This window comes from Sturnira hondurensis, unplaced genomic scaffold (genome assembly GCF_014824575.4).
Source record: "Sturnira hondurensis isolate 20B ecotype Veracruz unplaced genomic scaffold, ASM1482457v3 Scaffold0014384, whole genome shotgun sequence".
Taxonomy (NCBI): Eukaryota; Metazoa; Chordata; class Mammalia; order Chiroptera; family Phyllostomidae; genus Sturnira; species Sturnira hondurensis.
In genome coordinates, this window is record NW_028087015.1 from 35,536,386 (window position 1) to 35,564,297 (window position 27,912).

The 27,912-nt window shown below is 44.2% G+C and overlaps 1 protein-coding gene and 1 pseudogene across 2 annotated transcripts in view; both read right to left on the reverse strand.

Moving 5' to 3' along the window:
- The window catches only part of GOLPH3 (golgi phosphoprotein 3), a 36,248-nt gene extending 30,672 nt beyond the window's left edge, over nt 1-5,576 (reverse strand). Inside the window, exon 1 of one of the 2 annotated variants that reach the window (XM_037063128.1) lies at nt 5,048-5,576. In XM_037063128.1, coding sequence (XP_036919023.1) covers nt 5,048-5,272 — 225 coding nt within the window. In that variant the 5' untranslated portion in view covers nt 5,273-5,576. The remainder of the gene's footprint in view (nt 1-5,047) is intronic. The other variant, XM_037063127.1, reaches the window with a different exon arrangement.
- A 16,051-nt stretch (nt 5,577-21,627) lies between these two features.
- Nucleotides 21,628-22,158, reverse strand: LOC118998871 (NADH dehydrogenase [ubiquinone] 1 beta subcomplex subunit 3-like; annotated as a pseudogene).
- Nucleotides 22,159-27,912: the final 5,754 nt, after the last annotated feature.

The window sequence follows — 27,912 nt, forward strand, 5'->3', positions numbered from 1 at the left end:
TTTATTGAATGTTACTCATCAAGTTTGACATGCAGAGATGATGTATATGACTGCATGTATAGAAAGAAGAATTTTTTTAAAAAATTGTACATCTTGATTAAGTATCATATTTAAAAGTAGTGACCTTGGGAAACATCTCAAAAATGGAACCTGTTACGGGATCGATCTTTGGAGTCAGTCTAAAAGCCACATGAAAGTCAGTTCCATCATTTTCAATGTGAGTCTTCTACCCTAAGTGTATATACTTGGGGTACACACTTCGGGTAGAACATAAAGAGTGAAAATACTGCATCAGGGTTCTTGTCTCCAAGCACAGAAACGTTAGTAAGTGACTCCGGCTATCTTTAAAAACAAACTTCACTGGACTGCTCTTGAAGCTTACAAAATGGAAAGGTGCCTTACAAACCTTAGAGTGGGTGGAAAAGTCAGCACCAGCAGACGCAGAAGGGCACGCAGAAGGGCAGATCCGAGATCCCCATCAGAGAACAGTGTGCTCCGGAACACAATCAGAGATCCGGCTGAGGCACACACACTGCCTGGACTGTGACAAGTCTCAGAAAACCCCACAGCCTGCTCTGCTATGCAGAGTCGGGGCCTGGGGACGGGGTGGGGGGCTGCCTGACTGGACAAGTCTAGGTCTGGTTGCACCACAAAAGGGAAGGGGTAAATGCTTCAAAAGGGCATCCTGGGTACACACAATGGGGAATGCCCTAGCAAGTCCAGACATAGAAATCTTGGTGGACGGTAAAACAAATATATGTCTGCAACAGTCCAATCAAAACAACCATGACAGGGGACTATTTATCTCTCTATTTAGAGAACGTTGAGGCTCAGAGAGCTTAAATATGTAAAACAGAGGATACACTGCAGGCTAGGACTACAGTACCTCCTTCCACTTTTGGTATTCCACAGACTCACTCTAAATTAGACCTGGTCCTTTAAAATAATCAAATCCAACCTTAAATCACTCTGATTTGCCACCAAGAAAGGTATTTAGAAGCACATGACACCACCCTGACTGGGGAGCTCAGGTGGTTGGAGTTGTCTCACCAAGGCTGTGGGTTCAACACCCAGTCAGGGAACATAAAAGAATTAACCAATGAATGCATAACTAAGTAGAACAAATTGATATTTCTTTCTCTCCCCCTCCTTTCCTCTCTCTCCATAATAAATAAAAATTTTAAATAAAAATAAAAAGCACAAAACACCAGTTATTTGACGTAATTCTCAATGAGGCATTCTGAAAACACTCTATTGGAGGCATCCACGGAAAAATCAAATACTAGTTGGGAAAACACCTGGATCATTTGCTGCCCCTCCCCTCAAACACAAACAAGATTACAGAAATAGTGCCAATATGTGGAAGTTAAATTCAAGTTTAAGAGTATCTGCCATTCTTATGTGGCCTCTGAAGATTTACTTCAATATTTGTGTCACAGGTGCTCCCCCCAGGCTGAGCACAGGAATCCCGGAAGGATGCAAGCATCTGTGTTTTAACAAAAGCCAAAAAAGGAAAATCACTGGCTTAAAATTTTTTTAAAAACCTGAAATGTGTACTTAAATTTAAAAAATGTCTTTCACAACGACTTTAGAGTCAGCTGTAATAGATCATCGAAAGCCAAACAATCTGCTTATTGGAAAGCTAACCCTTCTGTTCAGTAAAGAGGGGAGGGGGAAAAACTAGTCAGGTTATAAGCCAAAGTAACTCTTTAAAAACTATAGATTATAAATGTGTTAAAAGCTGGTAACTCAGTAAGAATAAACAAATGACAACCTTGTACCATACGAGTGAATCTCACAAACAATGCTGAACAAAAGCATGGCACAAATCAAAGTTTAAAAAAAAATCAGCAAAATTACTCTATGCTGAATTCTAAAGCCAAGCTAACAGTGACCTTTCAGGACTGGGCAGGGACTGGAAGGAAATTCAATGGGGCATTTGGAAAGCTGGTCATGTTCTGTTTCCTGACCCAGATGCTGGTTTATTAGGTGTGTTCAGTTTTCAAAATTCACCATATATATGATATTTGCACTTTTCTGTAGGTTTATTATTCAACAACAAAAAAATGTTTTTAAAAAGACTAACTCTCAGCTTTTCGAAAAGTAAACAGTAGCCCTACCAGGTGTCTCAGTTGATTGGAACGCAGTCCCGCATGCCAGAAGATCAGGGTTCAATTCCTGGTCAGGGCACACACCTGGGCTGTGGGTTTGATCCCCCGTGGGGGTGCATGTGGGAGGCAACCAATGGATGTTTCTCTGTCACATCAATGTTTCACATCAATGTTTCTCCTTCTCTCTCACTCTTCCCCCGCTCCTTCCTTTCTTTCTAAAATCCATAAACATATCCTCAGGTGAGAATTAAAAAAGAAATCTATGAAAGTAAAACTAATTTCTCCATTTCAAAACTTAATTTCTTATTTGAATTTCAAATAAGATTAGCTCACATATATAAAGGTGTGTCCACCACTAACGACCTGCCTCACCTTAAAATATAAATATCTTAAGAGTATCCAATTATTACAAGGGTAGATGCTGAGTTTGCTGAGTTAAAATAATAAAAAAGCTAAAGCAATAAGTTTACTGAACTATATAAAGGATGTGGCAAAAGTAGGTTTACAGTCGTTTGTATGGACATACAATATTTAATAAATCATAATACAAGAATAAACTCTGTTTTGCATACTCACAACTGTAAACCTACTTTTGCCCCACCTTGTGTTATGGCTTGAGTCTGGGACTTGTTTGTAACAAATTTAGTAAGTTAAAATCTAATGTTAATAAGCATAAATGCCTAGGCTCCAGGTAAGAGAGTAACTCCTGCCCCCTAAAAACAGTGACACAAGTTGAAGCCATGGGGGAACCTCTGCAGGAGAATTACATGAATGGCTGAGTTGATAGGGCAGGTTATTACTATAAGACATGAGGACAGGAAAACATATGTAGGTTAATACCTAAATCTAAACTGATGCCAAACTCCAAACCCACCCATTTCCACTTCAACTCCCTGGACCCGCCTGCAGCAGAGGGAAAAAATCCCCTATGGTGCTTGTTGAAATCAGCAAGAAATTCTCAGAACTAACTAGTGTCTGGACCTTGGCCATGACATGGCAAAGTATAGGAACTCCTGACACAAACAGAACAGATGGTTCCAATTACTTGCCACCAAAAAACTTTAAAGTATCTACATTTTCCGAGTACCATTAAGCTTCACAAATTATTTAGGTCATCGTCATGAAAACTCACCACAGGGAAGTAGTGTGCTGATATCCTTTAGCTTAAACACTGGAGCAACACATACTTAAAAAAACAAAAAGGGACTTATTTCCCCCCCATAATTTCTCACTCAAAATGATTCAAAAGTCCAAAAGCTGGTTTTGGTTTTAGTATTTCTAAGTGCAGTCTTACACACAGGACTTACCCTCACAGAACTCTCAAAAACTATAAAACCAAAATAACTACTCAAGAATAAGGATAACTTGTTTTCTTCACCTGGCGTTTTCTTTTTCTAAACTGTTACTTTTGTCCCAAAAGGAAAAAGATGTTTACTATAAACTTAAAGAAAAAACACTTATTACCAAGATTCTAAACTGTAAAGCCAAAAAAGGCAAGTTAAATACTTCCTAAAATGGCAACTCCAGGACACTAGATATCTAGTTGTTTTTCCAAAGAACAAAAAGAAGTACCACTTACAGCCTAGGCCCACTGTGCAACCAGAGGAACACAACCTTTTGTCATGTGACCTTAGTAAAAACCTGAGCATATGGAAAACCTAGATATTGGGAATGCTCTAGACAGTTCTATCTAGGGAAACTTGAGTTCATTGGATTACTAAATATCCAGAGTCCACCAACAGTCCATATATATAACCTCAGCTATATCTGATAAGTACTGATGAAGTAAGACTAAGTTGTTTCATAAGAATTAAAATTTTTTGCCCACTTTCCTGGAATTGACAAGACATTCTTACAATCAAAACAAAACTTAGGTACACCTGAAATAAAAATAATTTTGTATGTCAACTATAATTTTAAAATAAATGTTAAGAAAAGAAAAATAACTTAGATATTTTTGTATCTGACTCTCAAAATGTCTGGTTTCCATGCTGAGAGAAAACAAGCTTCCGCAACCACCTTACCAAATACCACTTAGACTAACCATCTCTCCACAGTCTGGGAGTCTCTAAAAATCATTTTTGTAGGTAGAAAGGCGATAAAGCAATTACAGCAAAATGTTAATGACAAAAAACAGGAGGTGAATACAAAAGGTGTACACTGGAGCATTTTCAACTTCTCTACGTGTGAAAAGTGCTTCTTGTAAGATACATAGGTGGAAATCATCTTTCCAAGTCAGAACACAAAGAAAAATACTTAGGGCAACTTCAACCTACCTAAGGCTTTGAAGCCTTTCATGAAATCACAAACCTACTATTTCAAGCACCCCACGAAAAAGACGTTGCTTAAAATGCCAATGCTTTCTGGAAAATAATTAACTGATAAAATGTAAAAGCGACACTAAAAATTATCTCACCAAAAGCAAGTTTACCTCGAAAGGCATTTTCCAGTAAGTGTCATCAGGATTTTGTTGGACTTTTAACTTTATCAGTGAAACAACTTTGCCTCCATTACCATCTCACCGACATTCTTAAAAATTCCAAACAGTACACCTTAAGCTTTTTAAAAACCTCCCAGAAAGCAGATCCGTGGAGCCCTCCCAAGTCCTAAAACCTGCAAAACCCAGGAGTCCCGGGTGCTGGTGGTGCCAGGTGCTTCACTCTACCAGGCAGTCTCCAGGTGAGGACGGTCACCTGGGGTCTGCACGGGCTCTCAGCCACGCGCAGAGCGAGGAAGAAATGGAGACGCCCATGGAGTCGGGATGAACGGAGAGATGTGGGAGGAGGGAGGGAAAATCCGAGCCCTGTGTGCAAGGAGGACCTGGAAGCCCCAGGCCAGCTGGACAGCGGCGCTCCCGGGAGCAGGGCTCCGGAGCTCGGAGAGCAGACGCCCGAGACACCCCGGCCTCGCGCAGACCGCCCCCGCCCTGCCCGCACCTCTCGGTCCTTGAGGCCCAGCAGGAGCACCTCCTCCATCAGAGTCAGCCGCGTTTCCTTGGAATCGCCCTTGTCGTCGTCGTCCTGTTCGTCACGGCGGCTCTGCGCGTCGTCCTCGCCGCTGCTGCCGCCGCCCCCCGCCGCCCGCTCCTTGTCGGCGGCGTTGCGAGAGGCCTCCGTGCGCCGCTGCACCAGGCCCGAGCTGCGCTGCGTCAGGGAGGTCATGGCTCCGGCCGAGGCCACGGCACCGGGCCGACAGGGACGCGGGACGTACCGGCTTTCCTCCCCCTCCTCCCCCCGCGGTCCCGGCCCCAGGCTTCCGTGTTAAATCCGGATGCTGGGGCGACGTCCGTCGGCAGCCGAACTGCAGACACTCATGGGGAGACGCGTCCAGGCGAAGGGGGCTGGCCGGGCGTCGGCGCGGGGCGACAGAGGCTCCTTCCTTCCTTCCTGTGGCCGCAGCCCCGCAGGCAGCCCGAGCTCCCGGCGGCGGCGCCTTCCCAATATGGCGGCGCTGGCTGACGTCACCAGAGGATGTGGCACCGCCGGCGCGGGGCTGGCCCAGAGGGCGCCGGAAGCGGCGGGCCTAGGCCCGCCGGCGGTGGCGGCTCCCGAGCCCTGAGGTTGTCGCCGGCCCTCTGCCCTTTCTCGGCGTCCCTTCGCCGCCCGGCCCGCAGAACCCGTTCCATGTCGTGTCCTCCCTCCGTCCGCCTCCCACTTCGCCTCCTAAGAAACCGTGGCTCCTCTCTGGAGCCACGAATCGGGGGACGTGGCCTCGGAGGGTGCGCTCCTTTCAGCCTCCAGCTGTGCCCTTAGCTCCCCGGGCGCCACCACCCCCGGAGTTGGCCTCGGCCGGGCTGGCAGGAACTGGCTTGGAGTACAGGGTCCCCACGAGACACAGAAAGGACTTGGGTCGCCGCAGATGAGGGCAAGGGAAGGGCGCGCTCTCTGCCCGCACTCCCTGACCCTTCTGAAGCAGCAACCACCTTGAAATAGCTTGAAAGTGGACTTGTAGTGTTTTCTAGGTGTATTACTGTATTAAAGAGGTTAAAACAAATTGAGTACTTTAGTTTGTAAAACTTTTCCCCTTACCTCCCGACGTGTAAAGTGACCGCCGGGGCGCAGTGGGGACAGTTAGTGCTGCCCGGTGCACATGCCCGTAAGGAACTTTATGGAGCGACAATAAACCTATTCGAATTCCATGCCACGTCTTTGTGGACATTAAATCTCCCTCAATTTAATTACTAGGATACAATCGCTTGGCTTGCTTAACAGGTTTATGCAAGTTATGTTAAAGAACACATGTCAAACGTGAGAGGGGTTTGGGAAGGCCAGAGGGTGGAGCAAGTAAGTAAAACACGACCTATTAAGAATGGCTTTGTACGCCACCTAATATTTAAAATCAGCAATGACACAGGCTGTGGCAACAGAATGGCTTAGATAGAAACATATTGTTGTAGCAGGACTTAAGCCCTGTTACATGATAAATAGCCCTCATAAATGATAAACGCCTGTCCCATACAACAACCTGGTACAGAACTGTTCCCCCTTCACAGAGCCATTATCCGGAACTGGTCACACACGGTCACCACACCGAGCCCTGGCGTGGGTGGGAGGAGGGGGCGGGGTGAGCAAAAAGGATACCTTTTTATGTCCCTGCTCTTCTGAGCAAAGGTCAACTTCACCTCAAGCAAGTTTTCCCATCCACGTCCTGTTTAGATTTTTCTTTTTTCTTTTTTCATCTCCCAATTCTTTCCCAAAGAGCTTAAGTGTTTTTCCTTTTAAAAGAACTGTAATTAACTCATTATTGGATTAATATGGTAAAATACATAGTCGAAGAAGCATAAACATAGTCGTAGGGAAAACCTGCCTTCCAGACCTGCCTCTATTGACCCAGTTGTTTCCCCTTTCCCCTGCCAGGGGGGTTTCAAAATATATGTCAACAAATTCTCGGATGCTCTCCTCTCAAAAGGTGAAGCCTAATTCCCCCTCTCCAGATGCACAGAATATGACAGATTAGGTCATAGAAATCTTTGCAGCTTCTTTGCTCTCCCTCTTTCCATATGTCTCCACCTCTCTCCACCTCTCTCTCTGAGATCGTGCAGTCTGAGGAAGGTCAGCAGCCATGTCATGAAGACATGCAAGCAGCCTTCTGAGAGGTCCGGCTGGGGAGGAACCGAGGCCTCCTGCACACTGCCACGCGAGTGCGTCATCTTGAAAGTGGATCCCCCAGGCCCAGTCAAGCCTTTAGTTGACATCTTGATTGCAGCCTCATGTAAGATTCTGAGCCAGGCCCACCCCACTATGCCATTCCTGCATTTCTTAGCTACAAAAACTGAGAGATAATCATAGTTGGGGTCATGTTTTATGCAGTAAGGGCACCAAAATTCATGGGCACATATATGAAGCCTCTCCAGAAAGTGTCCAGCCACATACTGTGACAAATAGGGATATTTATTGAAGCGCACCAAATCTGGGCTGTAGGGGGGCTGAGTCACCTGGGTGATTCGATGTTTCTGCCAGAAACATCAAGACTTTGCATGAAACATGATGCATGAGCGGGTGTGTTGTCATGGTGAAGCTGCCAATCACCAGTTGTCCATAGCTGCGGCCTTCTGAATGATCCCAATAGTTTCTGTGGAAGAATGTTCAAACTCAACACAAAATCTGACACAGATTTGTCGCTCTACTCTCTCAGCTGTTTTTAATGCAACAACCACACAGTACACATATTCATTCAAATGTGTCTACAGCCCCCACTGTTTAGTATAGTGAAGTCATCATTGTGCACACATGTGCATTCCAGTCCACTCTCCTTGGCTGCCAGGTTACATCAATGTCATGCAAACCATTCTCATTAACAATGGTCTGACATTTTCCAGACAGACCTCAAACACACAAAGGTAGCAACTAATATTACTTCCTTAGATATCCTTTCAGAGTTTTTTAAATGTACATTCCAACAAATACGAAAATAAACTTTTTTCCTTTTTGTGCAAATAATAGCACATTTCTACATTGTTTTTTATCTTGATTTTTTTCACTTCATTGATGTTGGAGAGCTGTCTATAGCAATACTTAAAAGCTTCTTCATGCTTTGTTTCAGCTGCATTATATCTTATCGTATAAACATACCACAATTTTTAAAATCAATCCCCTATTGATAGACATTAACTTGTTTCTAATCCTTTGTTACTACAAACAATGCCATAATGAATGTAATGACTGTGGGGGTGGAGAGACAGAGCAAAAGAGAAAAAGAATTCATGGACATGGACTTCCGGCCAAGATGGAGGTGTAGGTAGACACACTGTGCCTCCTCACACCACCAAAAGAAGAAGGACAACAAATTTAAAAACAAGAAACAACCAGAAATGACAGAAAATCGAACTATATGGAAGTCCAACAACCAAGGAGTTAAAGCAGACACATTCATCCAGACTGGTAAGAGTGGTGGAGCTGGGCAGCCGGTAGGAGAGGACTCGAGACGAGGCAGCGAGCGGTGGCTGGCAGACCTGGCAGCCCCACATTCGCACCCAGATAAACCAGGGAAAACTGGGGAGCGGGTCAGACCTCACAAGCCAGGGCCACAATGTAGGGAAATAAAGCCTCAAAACACTGACTGAAAACATCTGTGGGGGTTGAGGCGCAGCGAGAGACTCCCAGCCTCACAGGAGAGTTCATTGCAGAGACTCACGGGTTCCTCAAACGTACACAAGCCCACCCACCCGGGAACCAGCACCAGAAGGGCCCAATTTGCTTGTGGGAAGCAGCAGAAGGGACTGAAATCCGACAGAGAGCGTGGCAAGCAGCACTGTCCCCTCTCGAACCCCTCTCCCACATACGGCGTCACAACACAGCCACATGGGTTGCCCTATCCCTGTGAACACCTAAGGCTCTGCCCCTAATACTAACAGGTGCACCAAGACAAAAAAAAATGGCCCAAATAAAAGAACAGTTCAAAGCTCCAGAAAAAATACAACATTTAGAAGAAGAGATAGCCAACCTATCAGATGCACAGTTCAAAACACTGGTAGTCAGGATGCTCAAGAATGGGTTGAATATGGTCGCAAATCAGAGGGAAAAATGAAGGCTATGAAAAGTGAAATAAAGGAAAATGTACAGGGAACCAACAGTGACAGGAAGGAAACCAGGACTCAAATCAACGGTTTGGGCCAGAAGGAAGAAATAAACAGTCAACCAGAACGGAATGAAGAAACAAGAATTCGAAAAAATGAGGGGAGGCGTAGGAACCTTCAGGACATTTTAAACGTTCCAACATCCAAATCATAGGGGTGCCAGAAGGAGAAGAGGAAGGGCAAGAAATTGAAAACTTATTTGAAAAAATAATGAAGGAAAACTTCCCCAGTCTGGCAAAGGAAATAGACTTCTAGGAAGTTCAGAAAGTTCAGAGTCCCAAAGAAGTTGGACCCAAGGAAGTACACACCAAGGCACATGATAACACATTACCCAAGATTAATGATAAGGAGAGAGTCTTAAAAGCAGCAAGAGATAAGGAGACAGTCACCTGCAAAGGAATTCCCATAAGACTTATTTTGATTTCTCAAAAGAAACCTTACAGACAAGAAGGGGCTGGAAAGAAGTATTCAAAGTCATGAAAGGGAAGGACCTACATCCAAGATGACTCTATCCAGCAAAGCTTTCATTTAGAATGGAAGGGCAGATAAAGTGCTTCTCAGATAAGGTCAAGTTAAAGGAGTTCATCGTCACCAAGCCCTTCTTATATGAAATGTTAAAGGGACTTATCTAAGAAAAAGATAAAAAACATGAACAGTAAAATGACAACAAACTCACAGTTGTTAACAACCAAACCTAGAAAACCAAAAAGAAACTAAGCAAACAACTAGAACAGGAACAGAATCACAGAAATGGAAATCACACGGAATATTATTAGTGGGGAGTGGGAGGGGTATGGAGAATAAGTAGCATAAATGGTAGGTAGAAAATAGACAGGGGGAGGTTAAGAATAGTATAGGAAATGTAGAAGCCAAAGAACTTATATGTACAACCCATGGAATGAACTAAAGGTGGGGACTGCAGGTGGGAGGTGGTGTGCAGGGTGGAGGGGGATAAAGAGGGTAAATAGTACAACTCTAATGGCATAATTAATAAAATATTTTTAAAAAGAAAAAAATCATGGACATGAACAACAGTTGTGACAATTGCGGTAGGGAGACAGGGGGTGGAGATGGAAGAGGGTATGGGGGGATAAATGGTAATGGAAAAATACAATAAAAAATGAACTGTTGAAAAAACAAATGTAATAAATAGCCACATACTTTGTCTACAAAAATATGCACCACACTCTTCAAATTATTGAGACTACATATAACTTTTCTCTTTTTCCCCCCCTCGGTTTTCCTAGCATTTTTTTCCTTATTTTCCACAAGGTAGACTTTCAAAACCACCTTGTCTAGAAAAAGGGGGTGGAAGAGGAGGAAAGGGAAAGACTATGATATTTGGGGAACCAAACTATAGGTTCCTAACAATGAGCATTTACTTTTTGACTGCTGAGGACGTGCCAGGCCTGTTCTCCAGAAGCCCCCACCAGGCCCCTCCGCGGAGGTGCCTCTGCATCGCTGCAGTTCTGCGGGGACTCGCAAAGTCACGTCACTGCCACACCCCCGCCCCCCAGGGACAACCGGGCAGTGTGCAGGAGTTAGCACTTGCAGCTGGCAGATGAACAGTCCCCTCTTCCTCCCGAAGGGACTGTGGAGATCCTTTCTACAACTTCTCAGGGGCCCCTGGCACAGCAAGCTCACCCATCCATCCTTGACATGGCTCTCCCTCCCCAGATGCAGACCTCATGGGGTCCACAGCGTTATGGATGAGATGAGACCAATTCACATGGACTAATGAGTCCTGTAGAGGAAAAGGGATGTCACTGCCACCCTCTCAAGGGGAGAGTGCAACGACCCTTGCCTTGACAAGATTGTATTGCTTTTCTTGGGATATTACATGATGGCCATCATTTACTATGCACAGGTTCGATTTGGGTGGTTACCTTTTACCGAAAGCAAAGGAAAGAACGTTGCTAATTACTTCAAAGAGAAGGATGTTGCAGACCAAGGGGAAAAGTGGTTGAACCGGTTACACTCCATAGTGGGGAGGTTTAGCACAGATTTTAGGAAGTTACAGTAAGCGCTTAATGCCTCCATTCAGGGTGAGGGAGTGTTAGCAAAGAGCAAGTCTCAAAGTGGCCTAGGTACAATGCAGGCCTGATTCCCCATGGGAGAACCTATCCATGGACGTGGGTCCTGTGCATCGGACCTCGTTTTCCACTGGGGGCTGGGCCCACGCCACACAGAAGGGTCTCCTGTACCCTACTCCCTTGGTCCTGTTTCCAGGAGTTGCACTCCCTAACAAAATGGCAGCACGAAATGTACCATTGGTCTTAGGTCCTGCTTTCTGGGAACCCCAGACCATGACACCGTTTAACTTGTGAAGAGACTGAGGTTCAGAGAAGTCCAGTCATCTCCCGACAAACACGCCGGGCAAAGGGCAAAGCCAGCCCTGGAACCCAAGTCCTCGGTCCAATCCATGAACAAATACAGGGGTGGGCAGAATTAGGTTTATTGATGACAATAGAGAACTCTCTGCCAGACAGCGCTTGAGTGGAGCAAGTAGACTACCAGGATGTGTAAATTACGAGGATCAGCATTCTGGGCACTGACAAGATTGTACTGCACCTAAGGGCACTGTGCCATTGAGACATTGTTCAATTCATAAAGCTACTGCGATCATCATAATCCGAATGCACGTTTCCACACGCACAACTGTAGACCTCCACTTGCCCGCCCCTGCATTCGGACAGATGCCTATTTGCGGTGTGCCAGGCACTGTGCTAAGCAATGAGGCTGTCGTACCAGCCAAAAGAGACACAGTCATAGCTATCATGAGGCGGTATAATGAAGGGCACAGATATTATGTGAATCATCACACTAATTAATGTATAAACTGAGAAGTGTTTTTAATACATGTGAGTACATAAGAAATACAGTATTATGAGAGCATGTATTCTCAAATACATGAGAGACTTATATTTTCTGGAACTCGGAAAACGACTCGAAGGAAGTAGTAAGCCCCAAAATGAACATGAGTTTAACTAAATCGAATCAGGGCTGGTCACTCCTAGGAGGATGGTACAGAGGCCCTGAGGCAAGGACAGATCCTAGGATGATGGAGAATCAAACAGAAGACCATTTTGGCTAGGATGAGGGGCAGGGTTGGTCAAAAGCAATAGTAGAAAGCATAAAATCATGCAGAGCTACGAGGCCATTTTAAGATCTTGATCTTTTTCCATCTAAACACAATGAGAACTCATTGAAGATATTTTACATACCCACGTGGGGAAAAATGGGATGGGTGGGTGTGTAATATTATCAGACTTGCCCTTTGAAAAGCTCGCAGAGTCCATGAAGGAGGTGCTCACAGTGGACACAGGAGCCAGTGAATTTCTGCAGTAGCCCCTCAGGACCTTATGGCAACTTAACTTTGATCATGGCAGAAGAGGAAATGAGAAATGCATGTCTTCAAGAGATACTTAGGAAGCAGAACTGAGAGGACTCAGTGCAGATTGACTAAGGGTGGGCGGAGTGTAAGGAAAACGGATTTTCAAGGACGGCTCCCACCTCTGGCTTCTCTCAAAGTGCACAGGAGATCACTCATCTCCTGACATATTAGTAAGGGTCTCTACTGTGGTTGGAATTTTAGACCAAAGGCACCTTCTTGCAATTTACTTCAGGTATATTTTTGGGCACTTAACATACTTCTCTTTTTCCCAACTCAGTGGGAATCGACTTCGCTTCCTTGTTGGTACCTAGGAAATAACCCCTTACACATGCACACAAATCTAATTCATTTCCCGACCACCTTCTTTGAGTAATGATCCTCAGTGTTTTGAGTCGGCCATGAAAACATATACCCTCCTGCCCCAGGATTTTAAACTAAATCAGGGTGTGATGAGAATGGACCTTCTAAAGCAGGGGTGTCCAACCTCCGACCTGTGGGCCACAGGACGGCTGTGAATGCAGCCCAACACAAAACCGTACATTTACTCAAAACAGTATGAGATTTGTGTGTGTGTGTGTGTGTGTGTGTGAGATCCCGTGCCACAGTGTATTTAATGTGTGGCCCCAGACAACTCTTCTTCTTCCAGGGTGGCCCCGAGATGCCAAAAATTTGGACACCAAGCTACGGAACGTCCTCTTCTTTTCACAAACCCCAACTTTTTCTTCTAGGAGCAAGGGCTGCTTTCCTGGCAAAGGGCTGGACGCTCAGGCTACCTCAGCGGTGTGTCCGTGTTCTGTGCTGTGGGACAAACAGCACGCATTTCTTACTTCTGCGGAGCAGGCATCAGGCGCCTTCGCTGGACCTTCTGCTCTGGGGCTCATGAGGATGCAGTAGAGGTTCCAGCTGAGCTGCATCCTCATCTGGAGACTCAGCCGGTGGAGGACTGGCTTCCAAGGGCATTCAAGTTATTGGCACAAGTTGCTGCCCGGTGTTGTAGAAGGGAGGGATTCTGTTTCTTGCTGGCTGTTGGCTGAAGGCCGCCCTCAGTTCCTAGAGGTTGCACGAGTTTCTTCAACAGGGCGGCCTACTTCATCAAGTCAACAAGGAGAACCCCGGTGTGACTCTGGAGAATAATGGAGTACTACATGATGTAAAATAATCAGGGGCATTCCCATCACCGTTGCCATGTTGGCTAGAAAGTCATTAGTTTCAACTCACACACAAGAAAAGAGGATTATCCCTGGCTGATGTGGCTCAGTGGCCTGAGTGTGGGCCTGCAAACCAAAAGGTTGCTGGTTTGATTCCCAGTCCTGGCATATGCCTGGATTTTGGGTTGGGTCCCCAGTTGGTGCCATGAGAGAGGAAGATACATTGATGTTTCTCTGCCTTTCTTTCTCCCTTCTTTCCCCTCTCTCTAAAAATAAATAAATAAAATCTTTTTTTAAGCAAAAGAGGAGGGTATGGTACAGACGCACGAATACCAGAAGGCAGGGATAATTGGGGGTCACATTAGGGTCTGCCCACCACAGCAGTCTCAAATCCTTTCTTCATGGAAATGGAGAGTTTGAGAAGGAACAAAATTGAACCTAGCTTTCAGTATTTTCAAAACTTCCTACAAAACCATGTGTATGCATTACTTCTTTTCTGTGTAACAAGCCACATCCCCAAAATATAGACTTAAAACAGCTATCGGCTCGTTACTCTAAGGTTCAGCAATTTGGGCTGGGCTCAGGTGAGCTCGGAGGGGCTACTCTTTGGCTGGTGGCCCAGGGGGTCACCCACAGGGCTCTGACCCGATTGCAGCTCACTTTGAGCCAGTTGATTTAACATGGCTTTACTCGCATGTGTGGGGCTTGGTGCTGGCTGTCGGCTTGTCTTCTTCACATGGAGTCTGATCTCCAAGAGAACCTGCCAGGCTCAGAAATTGTACAATATTACCTTTGCCACGGTCTGTTGGTCAGAATAAATCTCAAGGTGAGCTGAGATGCAATGGATGGGGAAACAGATCTCACCTCTTTTCCTTGTTACATCTGTGCAAAGTTCAAAGCTGAGACCCCTTCGGTATTTACCTGATAACTATTACAAGGTGTCCACCTTCATATTCAAGAGCATTTCTTAACTAGGTAAACATGTACTGGCATTTAATGTTAGTTAACTGTTCTTTGCTTGTTTACAATAAGCTATCACCTGAATCTTAAATATTGGTAGCTGCTTTCCAGTTTCTTTTAACTTTTTATTTTAATAAACATTTAAAAGCACTTGGTAAATAAACCATGGAAGTACCGGAGAATACTGTGGGTGGACTGCTTTGGAACTCTGGAAAGGAGACTTTCTTACTATCACCCCAAATCCAGACTAGGAAAGCAACATGGATAAATTTAATTCCATAAATATAAAAAACTTCTGCATGGGGAAAAAACACAACAAAGTCAAGACGCATGCCAAAGGGGGAAAACAATGGTCACAGAACATTGACAGCTCACAGAAAAACAAATACAGTTGGCTCTTACATGTATTAAAAACCTTGACTTTATTAGTAATATGAACAACATGTTCAGCCCCAGCTGATGTGGCTCAGTGGATTGTGGGCCCACCTGCAACCAAAGAGTCTCGGATTCAATTCCCAGTCAGGGCACATGCCTGGGTTGCAGGCTGGGTCCCCAGGAGGGGGTGCGTGAGAGGCAGCCACACACTGATGTTTCTCTCCTCTCTTTCTCCCTCCCTTTCCTTCTTTCTAAAAACAAATACATAAACAAAATCTGTTTTTTTTAAGAAAAACATATTTAAACTTTACGGATAATTTTGTTTCACCAGCTAGAAATTTTGTCAACACAACATGTGAGCAAAAGTATGGGGAAATCCAGAACTATCATATGTGGCTGGTGGGAGTACAAAATGTGGAATGATTTGGTAAATTATGAGTTTATCAAAATTATGAATGTATTTTACCTTTTCATCTGCCAATCTCACTTTGTCTCCCAGATTTATCTTGTAATGAATGACACGACATATATACACTGTAACGCTGCGGAAGCGAAAGACTGGAAACAGCCTGAAGTCCATTGACAGAAGATTGGTTAGACAGATGCTAGAACAGCGGCACAATGGAAGACCGCAAACTGTGAAAATGAATGGAAGACTGCACTCTGTGTGCTCGTGTGGAAAGATCTCTGACGTGCGTTGCATAGAGAAAATACAAACAGCAGAACGGTTTATACGACAGTTACTACAACACCATTAGCCATATTCCCAATGCTCTACCTTACACTCCCACGCCTATTCTGTAAGTAACAATTAGTGCTTCCCAACCCCGTCACCTCTTTCCACCCACGGCCCAGCACCCCTCCTCTCTGGCAACCAATACTCGGTTCTCTGTATCTGTAAGTCTGTTTCTATTTTGTTTGTTCATTGATATCGTGTAAGAAAGGGAAGCACAAAAGACTATATATTCACATTTGCTTATATCTGCATTGTTCGAGCCCTGGAAAGATACAGAAGAAACTAACAAAAGGGGTTATATGATGTGGAAGAGAGACAGGGACATAGTGAGGAACAAATCAACGGTGTGTTTGTTTTTCCCATGCAGCATACATTTTTATTAATCTATTTATTAATCCATGCCCCATATATTTTTACTTATATTCAGTTTTAGGTTTACTTTTTCGAAATATCAGCTCTATTAGGATTGAATCAGTGTACCACAGGATCCGCCTATTGAAATGGTCAGTCCAACCCTCTTTTAGTACAACCAGTCAATTTCAGAGCATCTCCCTCACTCCCTCTGCCCAAAGACAACCCCTAGCAGTCCCTTTGCTCTCTAATCTCACTCCCCCAGCCTAAGGCAAATTTGCCTGTTCTGCGGGGGTGCTGGTTCCTCTTTCTGTTCTTCTCTGGTGCAAAGATCTACAGTTATCTCTGCTTATTTTACCCCAGCGCCAGTACCAACACGTTCCTCTCCAACCACCGCCATACTTCATTTAGCTTCATTTCTATAAATGCTCTACAGCAGCAAGGAGTGACTTTCCGCCAACTGCCTATGGCCGCGGTCTCTGGCTGACGTGGAATTGCCTAAGGAGCTCTCTGCTCTGACCCCACTTGAGGTGGAGAATCCTCTCTCCCACTTCTTTACCTGCCAAAGGGCAAGGGAGCTTTTCCAAGGTACAGGTGTATGTCTGGCATAGTCTTTTCCCATCTCCTACTTACCTTTAGGAGAAAAACTTGTTGTGCCCTGGCTGGTGCAGCTTAGTGGATTGAGTGCCTGCCTGAAAATCAAAGGGTCGCTGGTTCAATTCCCAGTCAGGGCACAGGCCTGAGTTGTGGGCCAGGTCGCCAGTGGGGGACATGAGACAGGCAGCTGATCGATGTATTTCTCACACATGTTCCTCTCTCTATCTTTCTCCCTCCCTTCTCTTCTCTTTAAAAGCAAATAAGTAAACTCTTTAAAAAAGAACTCTATGCCAAATAGACTGATCCCTTCTCATTTGCATACTTTTAAAAAGCATAAAGTTGTTGTCTTTTGCATTTATAGGACCCCTTTTCTAGAAGCTTGCGATACTCTTTAGCACCCTATGGCAATTTTTACAAGCAGCTTACCACGTGAAGTTCACCACAACAGTCTTCCTTCCATAATCGTTCCTACTCCATTCTCACCACTAAAAGCCCTCCCATCAAGTCACTAACAAAGTTCAGAAAATATTCCAAATGAATTTTTCACTGCATAGGGAACACTCTTCTGAATAGAGTATGTTCAAACCATATGAGAAAGCAACAGGGTTTATATAGGAAACATTCACTTTAATCAAAATTTAATCAAATAATATATAAATCATTATTTCAAATGTATTATCTCCTTCCACCAAGATAAAATGAGGATGCGAGAAAGTTATCTTAGTAGGTGATATAGTAATGTTCACAATTATCTTAATAATGACTATATCTCCTTTCATCCAAAATCCCAATAAACTTTTATTACCTTGTATCATTTAATTAATAAATAAGATGGTGTGATATAATTACCTATTTCTCTCTTATGAAAGAGAGGTTTACATAAGTCAAATTAAGTAATAAATAATCCTAAATTCAACATTGACATTGGGTTGTTTTATTTTTTATTTTCTAATTTTTATTCATTGAGTTTAGAGAGACAGCAGGAGATAAACATCTGTTTGTTGTGCCACTGGCTTATGCATTCAGTGGTTGATTCTTGTGTGTGCCCAGACTGAGATTTGCAAACTTGGATTGTTGAGAAGATGCTCCAACCAACTGGGCTACCCAACCAGAGAGACTGGTTTACTTTTCTCTGAAGAGTTGCTTGATTGGTCAGGCTAAATTTTTTGAACCATCGCTCTTTTGCATTTGCATTTGACAGTAAGTTTTACTGGGTTTTGGAAAATTCATCATCAACCGAACTACAGAAGATCCGATTGAGGAAGATCTGGAAATATCCGTGCCTCAGTCTGTACAGTGGCTTAACTGCTATTATTTTTTTACTTCAGATCCAGTAATCACTTCTCTCCATGCTATTTCTCAAAGCCAAGGCGTGGCCAACAGATGGGATCCATATCCCCTGCTCTTGAACCTGAGTAAGCCATGAGTCTGCCTCAACCAAGAGGGCATAGTGGAATTGACCTTATGTAACTGCCGAGGGTAGGTCATTAAAATGTAATGCAAATGCAATGCACACCTGCTTCATGTTGTTGGGACGATTCCTTCTGGAACCCAGACACCATGCTGTGGGGAAACCCGGCCATCTTGTGTGGAGGCCCACCTAGAAAGGACCTGAGGACCCTGGCCCACGAGCCTCGCCGAGCTCCCAGTTAGCAGTCGGCACCAGTGTGCCAGCCGCATGAGTGAGCCATCTGGAAAGGGAACCCTTCAGCCCCTCGTTGAGTTGTCCCACCCGATGCCACGTGGAGAGACGAGCCATGGCTTTGTGAGAAACAGATAGCTGAAACAGTTATCGGAAATAGGTAACTGAAATACAGGAGAAGAAGAGTTTCTTTGGCTCATTCTCTGGTAGAGCAGAATCTGGTAGATATTATATTTCGATCCAAAGGACTTCCTCTTCTTGTGGTAAAAAAAAAACCAAGTCAGTCATCAAGAGGAATTGTTCTAACTGCCAATAGAACTCAGAACTTTTCATCAGCTTCTCTCATCAAAATAAGTAATTTAGTGAAAGTTGATCCTCCATTCATTCTACAGGCCTGAGACTTGAAACAGGAAGAGTGAAGTCATCAGGGCCCCTAAGGGCTGGGGCAGCCTGGCCTAGAAAAATAATCAAGTTAAAAACAGTCATGAAAAAAAGCGAGATACGCCCTCAAGAGAGAGGGAGAAACCCCTCCGACTCTGAGGGTAGGGCAAGCACGTTAAACCAGTTATGTCGCCTGGACATGAATTAGAGGGGTTGTCACAGAAATCATCACTCTTGGATTTTAACTCTTGAATCGGGGTGGGTGGCATGAAGTCATATGCCAAAGAGCTACCCACACAAGGGATTCAACATATCATTACAAAGTTAGTACTCGTTGTTTTCAAGAGAAAAGGAATGCATCAAATGACCTTTCGAAAATTGCCCAGGCATCCTTGGCTGGTGTGGCTCAGTGAGTTGAGTGCTGGCCTGAGAACAGAAAGGTGGCCAGTTCGATTCCTGGTCAGGGCACACGCCTGGGTTGTGAGCCTGGACCCCAGCTGGGGACGTGCAAGAGGCAACCCATCGATGTTTCTCTTGCAAACTGATGTTTCTCTCTCTCTTTCTCCCCCACTTCCCCTTTCTCTAAAATATAAGTCTTATTTAAAAATTGCACAAGGAACATGAGCACATTCTTATGATTAAGATTCAAACACAAGCCCTGGCTGGCTTAGCTCAGTGGATTGAGCGCGGGCCTGTGAACCAAAGGATCGTGGTTTGATTCCCAGTCAGGGCACATGCCTGGGTTGCAGGTCAGTTCCCAGTGGGGGACGTGTGAGAGGCAGCCACACATTGATATTTCTCTCACTTCCCTTCCCCTCTCTCTGAAAATAAATAAATAAATATGTATTTATTTATTTAAAAAGATTCAAACACAAATCAATTCTAGATAGCAAAATATAAAAGTCACCTTTTGTCCTTCTCCCCCAAATTAGCCAGGATGGTGGTTTCACGGCCATTCTTCCCATCCCTGTTCTAGTTATACACCTGTAACATGTGTACATACAAGTATAGTATACAGCTGTTTAATTTTAAAGAATCATTGTTCTTTTATGTTGTACACATTGCATCCATCGTTCTGCAAGTTGCTTTTTCCACATAATAATACGCCCTGAGAATCTCCTTGTAGCGGGCATTCACCTCTACTGCATTCCTTACGGGAAACAACCGACTCAGTTCTGTCACGACAGACAGGGAACGTTCCTAAATGCCCACAGTTCCCATAGTGCTGCAGCACAACACCTGCACCGCCCTGCACAAACGTGTGCGTGCTGTTTCTGTGAGATTCCACATCTTAGGTTGAACATGAACTGGCCAATAAAGCATCTCATACCCTGGATTCTGCATTGAGGTAAACCTCATACACTCTGCCACCCATTTGTCCCGTGCCGTTAAGGCCTGTTTCTTTAGTGACTTCTCCCAAGGAATTCAAGGATGGTTACCCCCTAAGGAAAGAGAAGACTCCAGTGGCAGGAAAATTCAGCTGCAGAAGCTGAAGTTAACTAGGACCTAGAATTTGAGGTGAACAATTGGACAGCAATTTTTGCCTGCCCGAGGAGTTTCTTAATAAAGATGGCCTTGAACTATGTTTATTTTTAGTTCCTTGAGCAGAGTTAATCCTTGATTATAAATATGTGCCTTTTCAAATAAAGAAAGCCTTATAATATAAACATAGGAAGTTTCAGCTAAAATCAGCCATCTTCTCGTCTAGATGCCCACCTTGGGGAGAACAGCACGTACCTTCGGAAAGACTGATTAACTCCTCCACCCCATCGGCCTCTTCTTGATCACATCCACTTGTCTCATCATACCGACGGGCACTTCGTGAGCTTAAAACTCGAATGTCTCTCCAAAAGTCATTTAGCCAAGTCTAAATGATAGCTCTATCGAGCCTGCTGGTCTCGCCTGCCAGTCTTCTTTCACTTACTTGTCGCAGTAAGGGTTGAGGGAGGGAGGAGGAAAGTGTATGGGTTAGGTTTGCCTTTTACAAAAGCCAGACCAGTGGGATGTTTCAAAGGCAAAGCTAAATATAAATAAATCCTTGTTGGATAGGCCTTAGACGATTGAATTGTAAACCACCCAGTACGTTAGTAAAGCAATGACAACCCTTGCAGCTGGGTCAAAGCTACACCAGCCAGTCTAAGATGTTTCCATCCTTAACCACAACTCCCGAGGGGTAGGACCCCAGACCCCTTCCCCTGGCTCCCTATCAGAAGAGTTCCCCTTCCGTGGTGGTCTCCTTGGCTTGCTTGTTAGTGGCAGACATGTTTCAAATGGCCTGGCTTCAAAAGTATGGAGGGGCAGGGTTGTTGTGTTCATGTACAAAAGAAAAATAGGCCTATAAAGGCCACTACAATTGGAACTAAAATTTCAGTCTCCACACAGGAGCTTGGTCTGGAATAAAGGTTTAGAAAGACGGGATGGAGGAAACCGGCTCTGCGGCCGACAGGGTCTCATGGGTGCAGCACAGCGATGAATCCCAGCCTGAGGACTGGCCATGGCAATCCTGCCCTGTGCTCAGCGATCCGGGGGCCGGGGGAGGGGAGACACGAGAGCAACAGGGGGTGTTCCATAAACAAGGAGGTATTGTCATCTTCCATTTCTTTTTTTTTTAAAGATTTTATTTATTTATCTTTAGAGGGGAAGGGAAGGAGAGAGGGAGCGAAATATCAATGTATGATTGCCTCTCATGAGTCCCCTGCTGGGAACTGGCCTGCAACCCAGGCATGTGCCCTGACTGGGAATCGAACCGCGATCGTGTGGTTCGAGGGCCTGCGCTCAATCCACTGAGGTACACCAGCCAGGGCCCATTTCTTTTTTTTTTTTTTATAGTGAAGAAATGTTGTTTAAAGCCACCAAGCTACTTCCAGGCATCCCTTGAGTGCTGCTCCTTATCTTTTCCTTGGGTTAATGTTCAGCCCGTACGGCCACCACAAACACAGCAAACCCCCATCTGAAGTCTTTTAGTGATGCACCAGCAAAGGGAACACCGTTTGCAAAGCCACCCATGTATCTCCAAGCTGACCCTGGCCCCATGGTCCCCACGGTCCCTTGCTGCCAGCTTCTCCTGGACAATTTCTAATGGTGTCCCCTCTGTCTTCTATTGTTTATGATCTGGAAGTTCCATTTTACCATGGCCATGTTCATGTCCATGTTCGTGGAGCATGACTGGAAGCAAACTGACCTCTCAGGATGCTCAGTGGTCAACTCTCCAGCAAGAGCCACCATATTCCATTCTGAGACCCATCGCCATGGTCTACTCCCCTGCTGTCCTCCATCAAGCAGGAGCTGAGGGACATGCTCATCACGCAACAAAATGACCCCTTTTGTTCTTCCAGACTGCAGATAAATTATTTCTACGTGAACATCTCAGTTAGCATGCATGTGTGTGTATTTGCAATAATATCATTCAGATCAAGCCATGACTGTGACTTTGTCTATTTTTAAACTCTTTATTCTGAATAATTTCACACATAAAGTTGCCAAAGTTACAGATGACTTTCACATAGCCTTTATCCAAAATAACCACATTTCATCACATTTGTTTGACTATTGCAATTACTTTTTTCAGAACCACTTGAGATTATACAGTTCATGCCTTTATTATACTTTTAATGCTTCATTGTATAATTCCTCAGAACAAGAATATTTTCTTACATAATCACAAAACAGTTTTCAAATCAGGAAATCTAACCTTCATACATACTTTCTTCTACTCTGCAAACCATATTTCAATTTTGTCAATTACACCAATAAATCCTTGGTACTATTCTTCCCCTTTAGTAGAAGCTTCAAGCATGATCACACATGCAAGAAGTTGTCATGTTTCTTTAATCTTCTGTACCTGGAACAGCACTTTCGTATTTCTTTGTCTTTTACAACATGGAAGTGGGTTTTTTTTTAAAGATTTTATTTATTTATTTTTAGGCAGAAGGGAAGGAAGGAAGATGAGAGGGAGAGAAACATCAATGTGTGGTTGCCTCTCATGTGTCCCCTACTGGGGACCTGGCCTGTGACCCAGGCATGTGCTCTGATTGGGAATCAAACCAGCAGCCATTCGGTTTGCAGGCTGGCACTCAATCCACTGAGCCACACAGGCCAGGGCCATGACAGGGACATGTTTAAAGAATGCGAGCCAGTTCTGTGGAATGCTCTGGAGTTGCACTTGTCTGGTGTTTGCTTCCGCATGACTTGATTCACATTACGGGTCCTTGGTCAGAAGAGCACAGAAGTGATGTCTCACTCTTCTCAGAATTTCGTATCTGAAACTACACCACGTCAACCTGACCCTCGCTGGTTAATTCTGATCAAAATGGACCCAGGTGTTGTCCGGTTTCTTCATTGCATAGTGGCTATTTTTTCTTTGAAACTAATAAGCAATTTGGAGAGAGACACTTCAGGATTGAGTAAATATCCTGCTCCTCATCAAACAATTCCTCCTAGATTTAGCAATATTTGCCATTTCTTGCCCAAGCTAGTCTTTACCATGATGATTGCAAAATGGCAATCTTTCCACTCCACTCCTCCCTCCCCGCTTCTCAATCTGCATTTCTCTATAAGGGTGAGCTCTCTCCCTCTCTCGGCCCCACTTACTTATCTATGTATTATCAGCATGAATTGATCAATTCCTATTTTATTCACTGAGTTAAAATCCTTTACTCTCCTGATTTATTTTTTGTTCAAAAATTATCCTAGACTTGGTCGGTGGGCTCTCCTTCAAAGTAGCCCCTGTGTCCTTTTCACACGTTCCCCACCTCACTTTTTGTTTTTTCATTCCCTTGCTCCCTGGTACATCGAGGTGTGCCCGTGTTCCTGATTTATCTTGTGCTTTTCCTGCCTCAGCCCTAGACAAACATTTTAAAGATGAAAATGTATTTAGAAAGATACAGGTATTGGGTGTATCTTTGCATTAACATTTTTTGGAATGCATTTATTTTTTAGAGAGAGGGAAAGACAAGGAGAAAGAGAGAGAGAGAGAAACATCCATGTGTCAGAGAAACATCTTTCGGTTGCCTCTCACATGCCCCCAGTTGGGAACCTGGCCTGCAACCCAGGCATGTGCCCGGACTAGAATTGAACTGGCAACCTTTCAGTTCACAGACCAGCACTCAATCCCCTGAGCCACCCTGGCCAGGGCTACTTTTATATTTTAAAAGAAGAACATCTCAAATGATATTGTTCATGATTGAATTATGACTATTCTTTCAGATTACTTGGGATTGTACTTTTGATTCCTATTTGTTTCAAAATAAGATAGAAATACATTTTTGCCATTTCTTTCAAATACAAAAATGATACATGCTCTTTGTGAAAAATTCAGAGATTGTCAGAAAAGTTAAGAACATATTTAAAAATCATCTGTCAGGATACAACTAGAAATATAATAAAGTTTTATGTTTAGAAATTAAAATAGCCCTGGCTAGTGTGGCTCAGTGGATTGAGTGCCGGCCTGCGAACCAAAAGGTCATGGGTTTGATTCCCAGTCTGGGCACATGCCTGGGTTGTGGGCTAGGTCCCCAGTAGGGGGCGCTCAAGAGGAAACCACATGTTGATGTTTCTCTCCCTCTTTTTCTCCCTCCCCCTTTCCATCTCTCTAAAGATAAATAGTCTTCAAAAAGAAATTAAAATAAATCACCTGTCATTCTACTACCTGGAGTCAACCACCATCAAGATATTAATGGTGGTCATCCCTCGTTAACATATTTCACAATATAAATGCACTAGGAATATATCTCACCAAAATATACTTATTGGAGAGTTCCCATTTATGGGGATGGTGTACATGTGCATTTCATATATCTACAAGTATATTTCCTCAGGATAAAGCCTTAGAAGTAAAGTTAATGGGTTAAAATTACATGCATATTTAGAAGTAAAGAAAATGTGCTTACCATTATTAGCCATCAGGGAAATGCAAATTAAAGCCACAATAAAATACTACCTTATAACTACCAAAATGTGTGAAAATTTTAAACTAACAATATGAGTCACTGGCAAGAACCTGGAGCAGCTGGAACTCCGTACACTCCTACCAGAAATGTAACTTGTGATAAGCACTTTGAAAAACTGACCCCATCTACTAAAGCTGAACAGTCTTTTCTTTTAAAGATTTTATTTATTTATTTTTAGAGAGGGAGAAGGAAGGGAGAGAGAGAAACATCAATGTTTGGTTGCCTCTTGGGTGCCCCCTACTGGGGACCTGGCCTACAGCCCAGGCCTGTGCCCTGACTGGGAATTGAACAGGTGACCTTTGGTTCACAGGCCTCCACTCGATCCACTGCGCCACACCAGCCAGGGCAAAGCTGAACAATCTTTGAGGCTGTGCCTTTGGTGTCATATTAAAAAAGTCTTTCCCATCTCAGGATGATAAAAATACCCACCGACATTTTCTTTTTGTTCTTTCATGGTTTTCTTTCTCACATTTAATCCTTAACCTCTCTTGGATATAAGCATGAAGTACAAATCTCAGTTTTATTTTATTTTTTGCCAATGGTTAGCCACTTGCTCCAACTGCACTTTCTGAACCATCACTTCTGACTGAAAATCAATTCAATGATTAGAAAGGCAAAGTAACAATATTCTAAATTCTTCTGTCTACTTGGATCAATTTTTAAACTTTATCCTTTTTCATTTATTTGTTTCTTTAATGATTTTTTTAATTTTGTATTCTGAGATAATAACTATATCACACCTTATTATCCACAGGGGAAAACTGCCTCCTTACTCTTATTTCTCCCAAATTCTCTTAAAGGTTCACATTTTTCTTTTTTCATTGAACTCTAGAGTCATTTTGTAGAGGTCAGTTCTGGTTTGGGATTTAGTTTGAGATTGGGTTAAACTTTGAGATAAACTTGAGGAAAACCAACGCTGTCACAATACTGAGCCTGCCCGTCAGGTAGGCGTCTCACTTCATTTCCTCGAATCCTCAGTTACGTCTGATGGAATCCGAGACGTACTTGACTGTAGATTTCTTGAGGGCAGAGGCTGTGATTTGGTCGTTCTGGACACAGTAGGGCACAGGGCCTGCCTCGAAGGTGCATTCAATGTTGGTTAATTCAATGACTAAAAGCTACTTTGAGCTCTCAGATTACCCCTCTTCAAAATAATCCCTCTGGGTCTCCAGTGGAGCACCTCCGTTGTCTTTGAAGACCTGAGGGCACGTGGGAAAGGAAGTCAAAGATAAAAATTTCCCCTGACTCAAGTAAGTACAATAATTCTGTTCTGGGAGTAAAAAGGAAATAAGTGACGCCCTAAGAAATTTGAAGAATTAGTCTTCTGAGTGCACATCCACTTGATTTTGCCTTCCAAGGATGACTAATACTTTTGGTTTTATTTCATGAATGCCAATGTTACTTCAAGAAAGGTCATTGCAGTAGATGAGATCAGTTACTGGGGGGAAATGTGAGTTTGGAAAGGTCGATGATATTTCAGGAAAATAGCCACTGACCCAGCCTTCAACCAAATCTACGCATGACGTGAACAGAAGTGGCCTAGTGACAAAACGGTCACCTGAATTTGCTAACCTCCTGGGTAATTAAAAATGTGTGGCATAATTACGTTTTTTCAAACCACGTTTCGACTTGCATGACTCTTTCAGGTGCGCCAGTTTACTGCAGAGGCTGCAAACTTAGACACACAAAAACAAACACACCGTCTATAACGTCCACCTTAAGCTGCATTCTGCTTTTGTCTGAACACTTCGCTGTAGGTAATTTGAGCTGAACTGTTGATTCAGCATGTTCTCAGTTGATCTGAGGGTTTCCCTTTTTTCCCCAGAATTGTATCTGGGCTCCAGGGCAAGATCCTCTGAAACCCTATCACTGTGTGGCTATGGGGCAGGAGGTGACTCTATCCTGGCCTTCGAAGCTGTGTGTCCTCCTTCCCACACAGGAGGGAGGAGCCCTTGACCCTCTCCTAGCTCCTCCGGACTGCTCATGAGGACATGGTCTTAGGCCATTCGGGCTCCTATAACAGAGAATTTTATAAACACACACCTGTTTCTCCCAGTTCTGGAGGCTGAGAAGTCCAAGATCAAGGCAGTGGCAGATCTGGTGTCTGCTGAGGGCCAGCATCCCGGTCCCTGGTTCCTGGCAGTGTTCCTGCAGTGTCCTCACATGGAGAATGGGGTGAGCATGTTTCTCCAGTCTCCTTAGTAAGGGCACTCAGCTCATCCATGAGGGCTCCACCCTCACGACCTAATCACTCCTAAAGGCCCCACCTCCTGACACCATCACCATGGTATAAGGAGCCGTTTAGCTTCGCATGGCATGGGAATGTAGCTCAGCCTCCATGTGGGGAATGAGTTGGCACACAGGACCACGCCCACAGAGAGGTTTTCCCGTGGAGAATCAGGCCTGCATTGTACCTAGATGTAGGGAATTGCTTCGTATGGCATGGAAATGTAGCTCAGCACTCATGTGGAAAACCAGTGGGGAGTGAGTGACATGCAGGACCATGCCCTAGGCTGTTATGAGACTTGCTTTTGCTAATACTCCCTCACCCTGAATTGAGGCAGAAAGGGCTTACTGTAACTTCCTAAAGTCTGTGCTAAATCTTCCAGGGATGGAGTGTGACCAGTTCAACCACTTTTCCCCTTGGTCTGCAACATCCTTCTCTTTGAAGTAGTCAGCAACATTTTTTCCTTTGTTATCTGTAAAAAGTAATCCCCTGCAATGAACTTGTACATAGTAAATGAGGACCATCCTCGATGTAATGTACCAAGAAAAGCAATAAAAGCCTGTCCAGGCAGGGGCCGGGGCCCTCTCTCTCACTCAGAGAGTGGCAGTACTATCCCTTTCTCTCCACAGGACTCCTATAGTCTGTGTGTATTTGTTCATAACAACCACAACACATGGATCCTGCTGGCCAGGATCCATATCACTGTGGGCATTAGGATTTCAACATAGGAATTCCGTCAAACCATCAGTCCAGAGCAGCACCGAGATGTCTTCCTCTTCTCCTCTGCCACCTGGACAGCTTCAGGCTCTCCTCCCACGTGGCCCACCCAACTGTGTACTTGGGGAGTTCTATGACAGACAGTGGGACACAGGTCCCCTTTACTCACAGACCCTCTAATCAATGTTGTAAGCCCTGACACTCCTACACACATTCAGGGGACGGAGGGCTAGAGGCAGGGAGCAGGGTG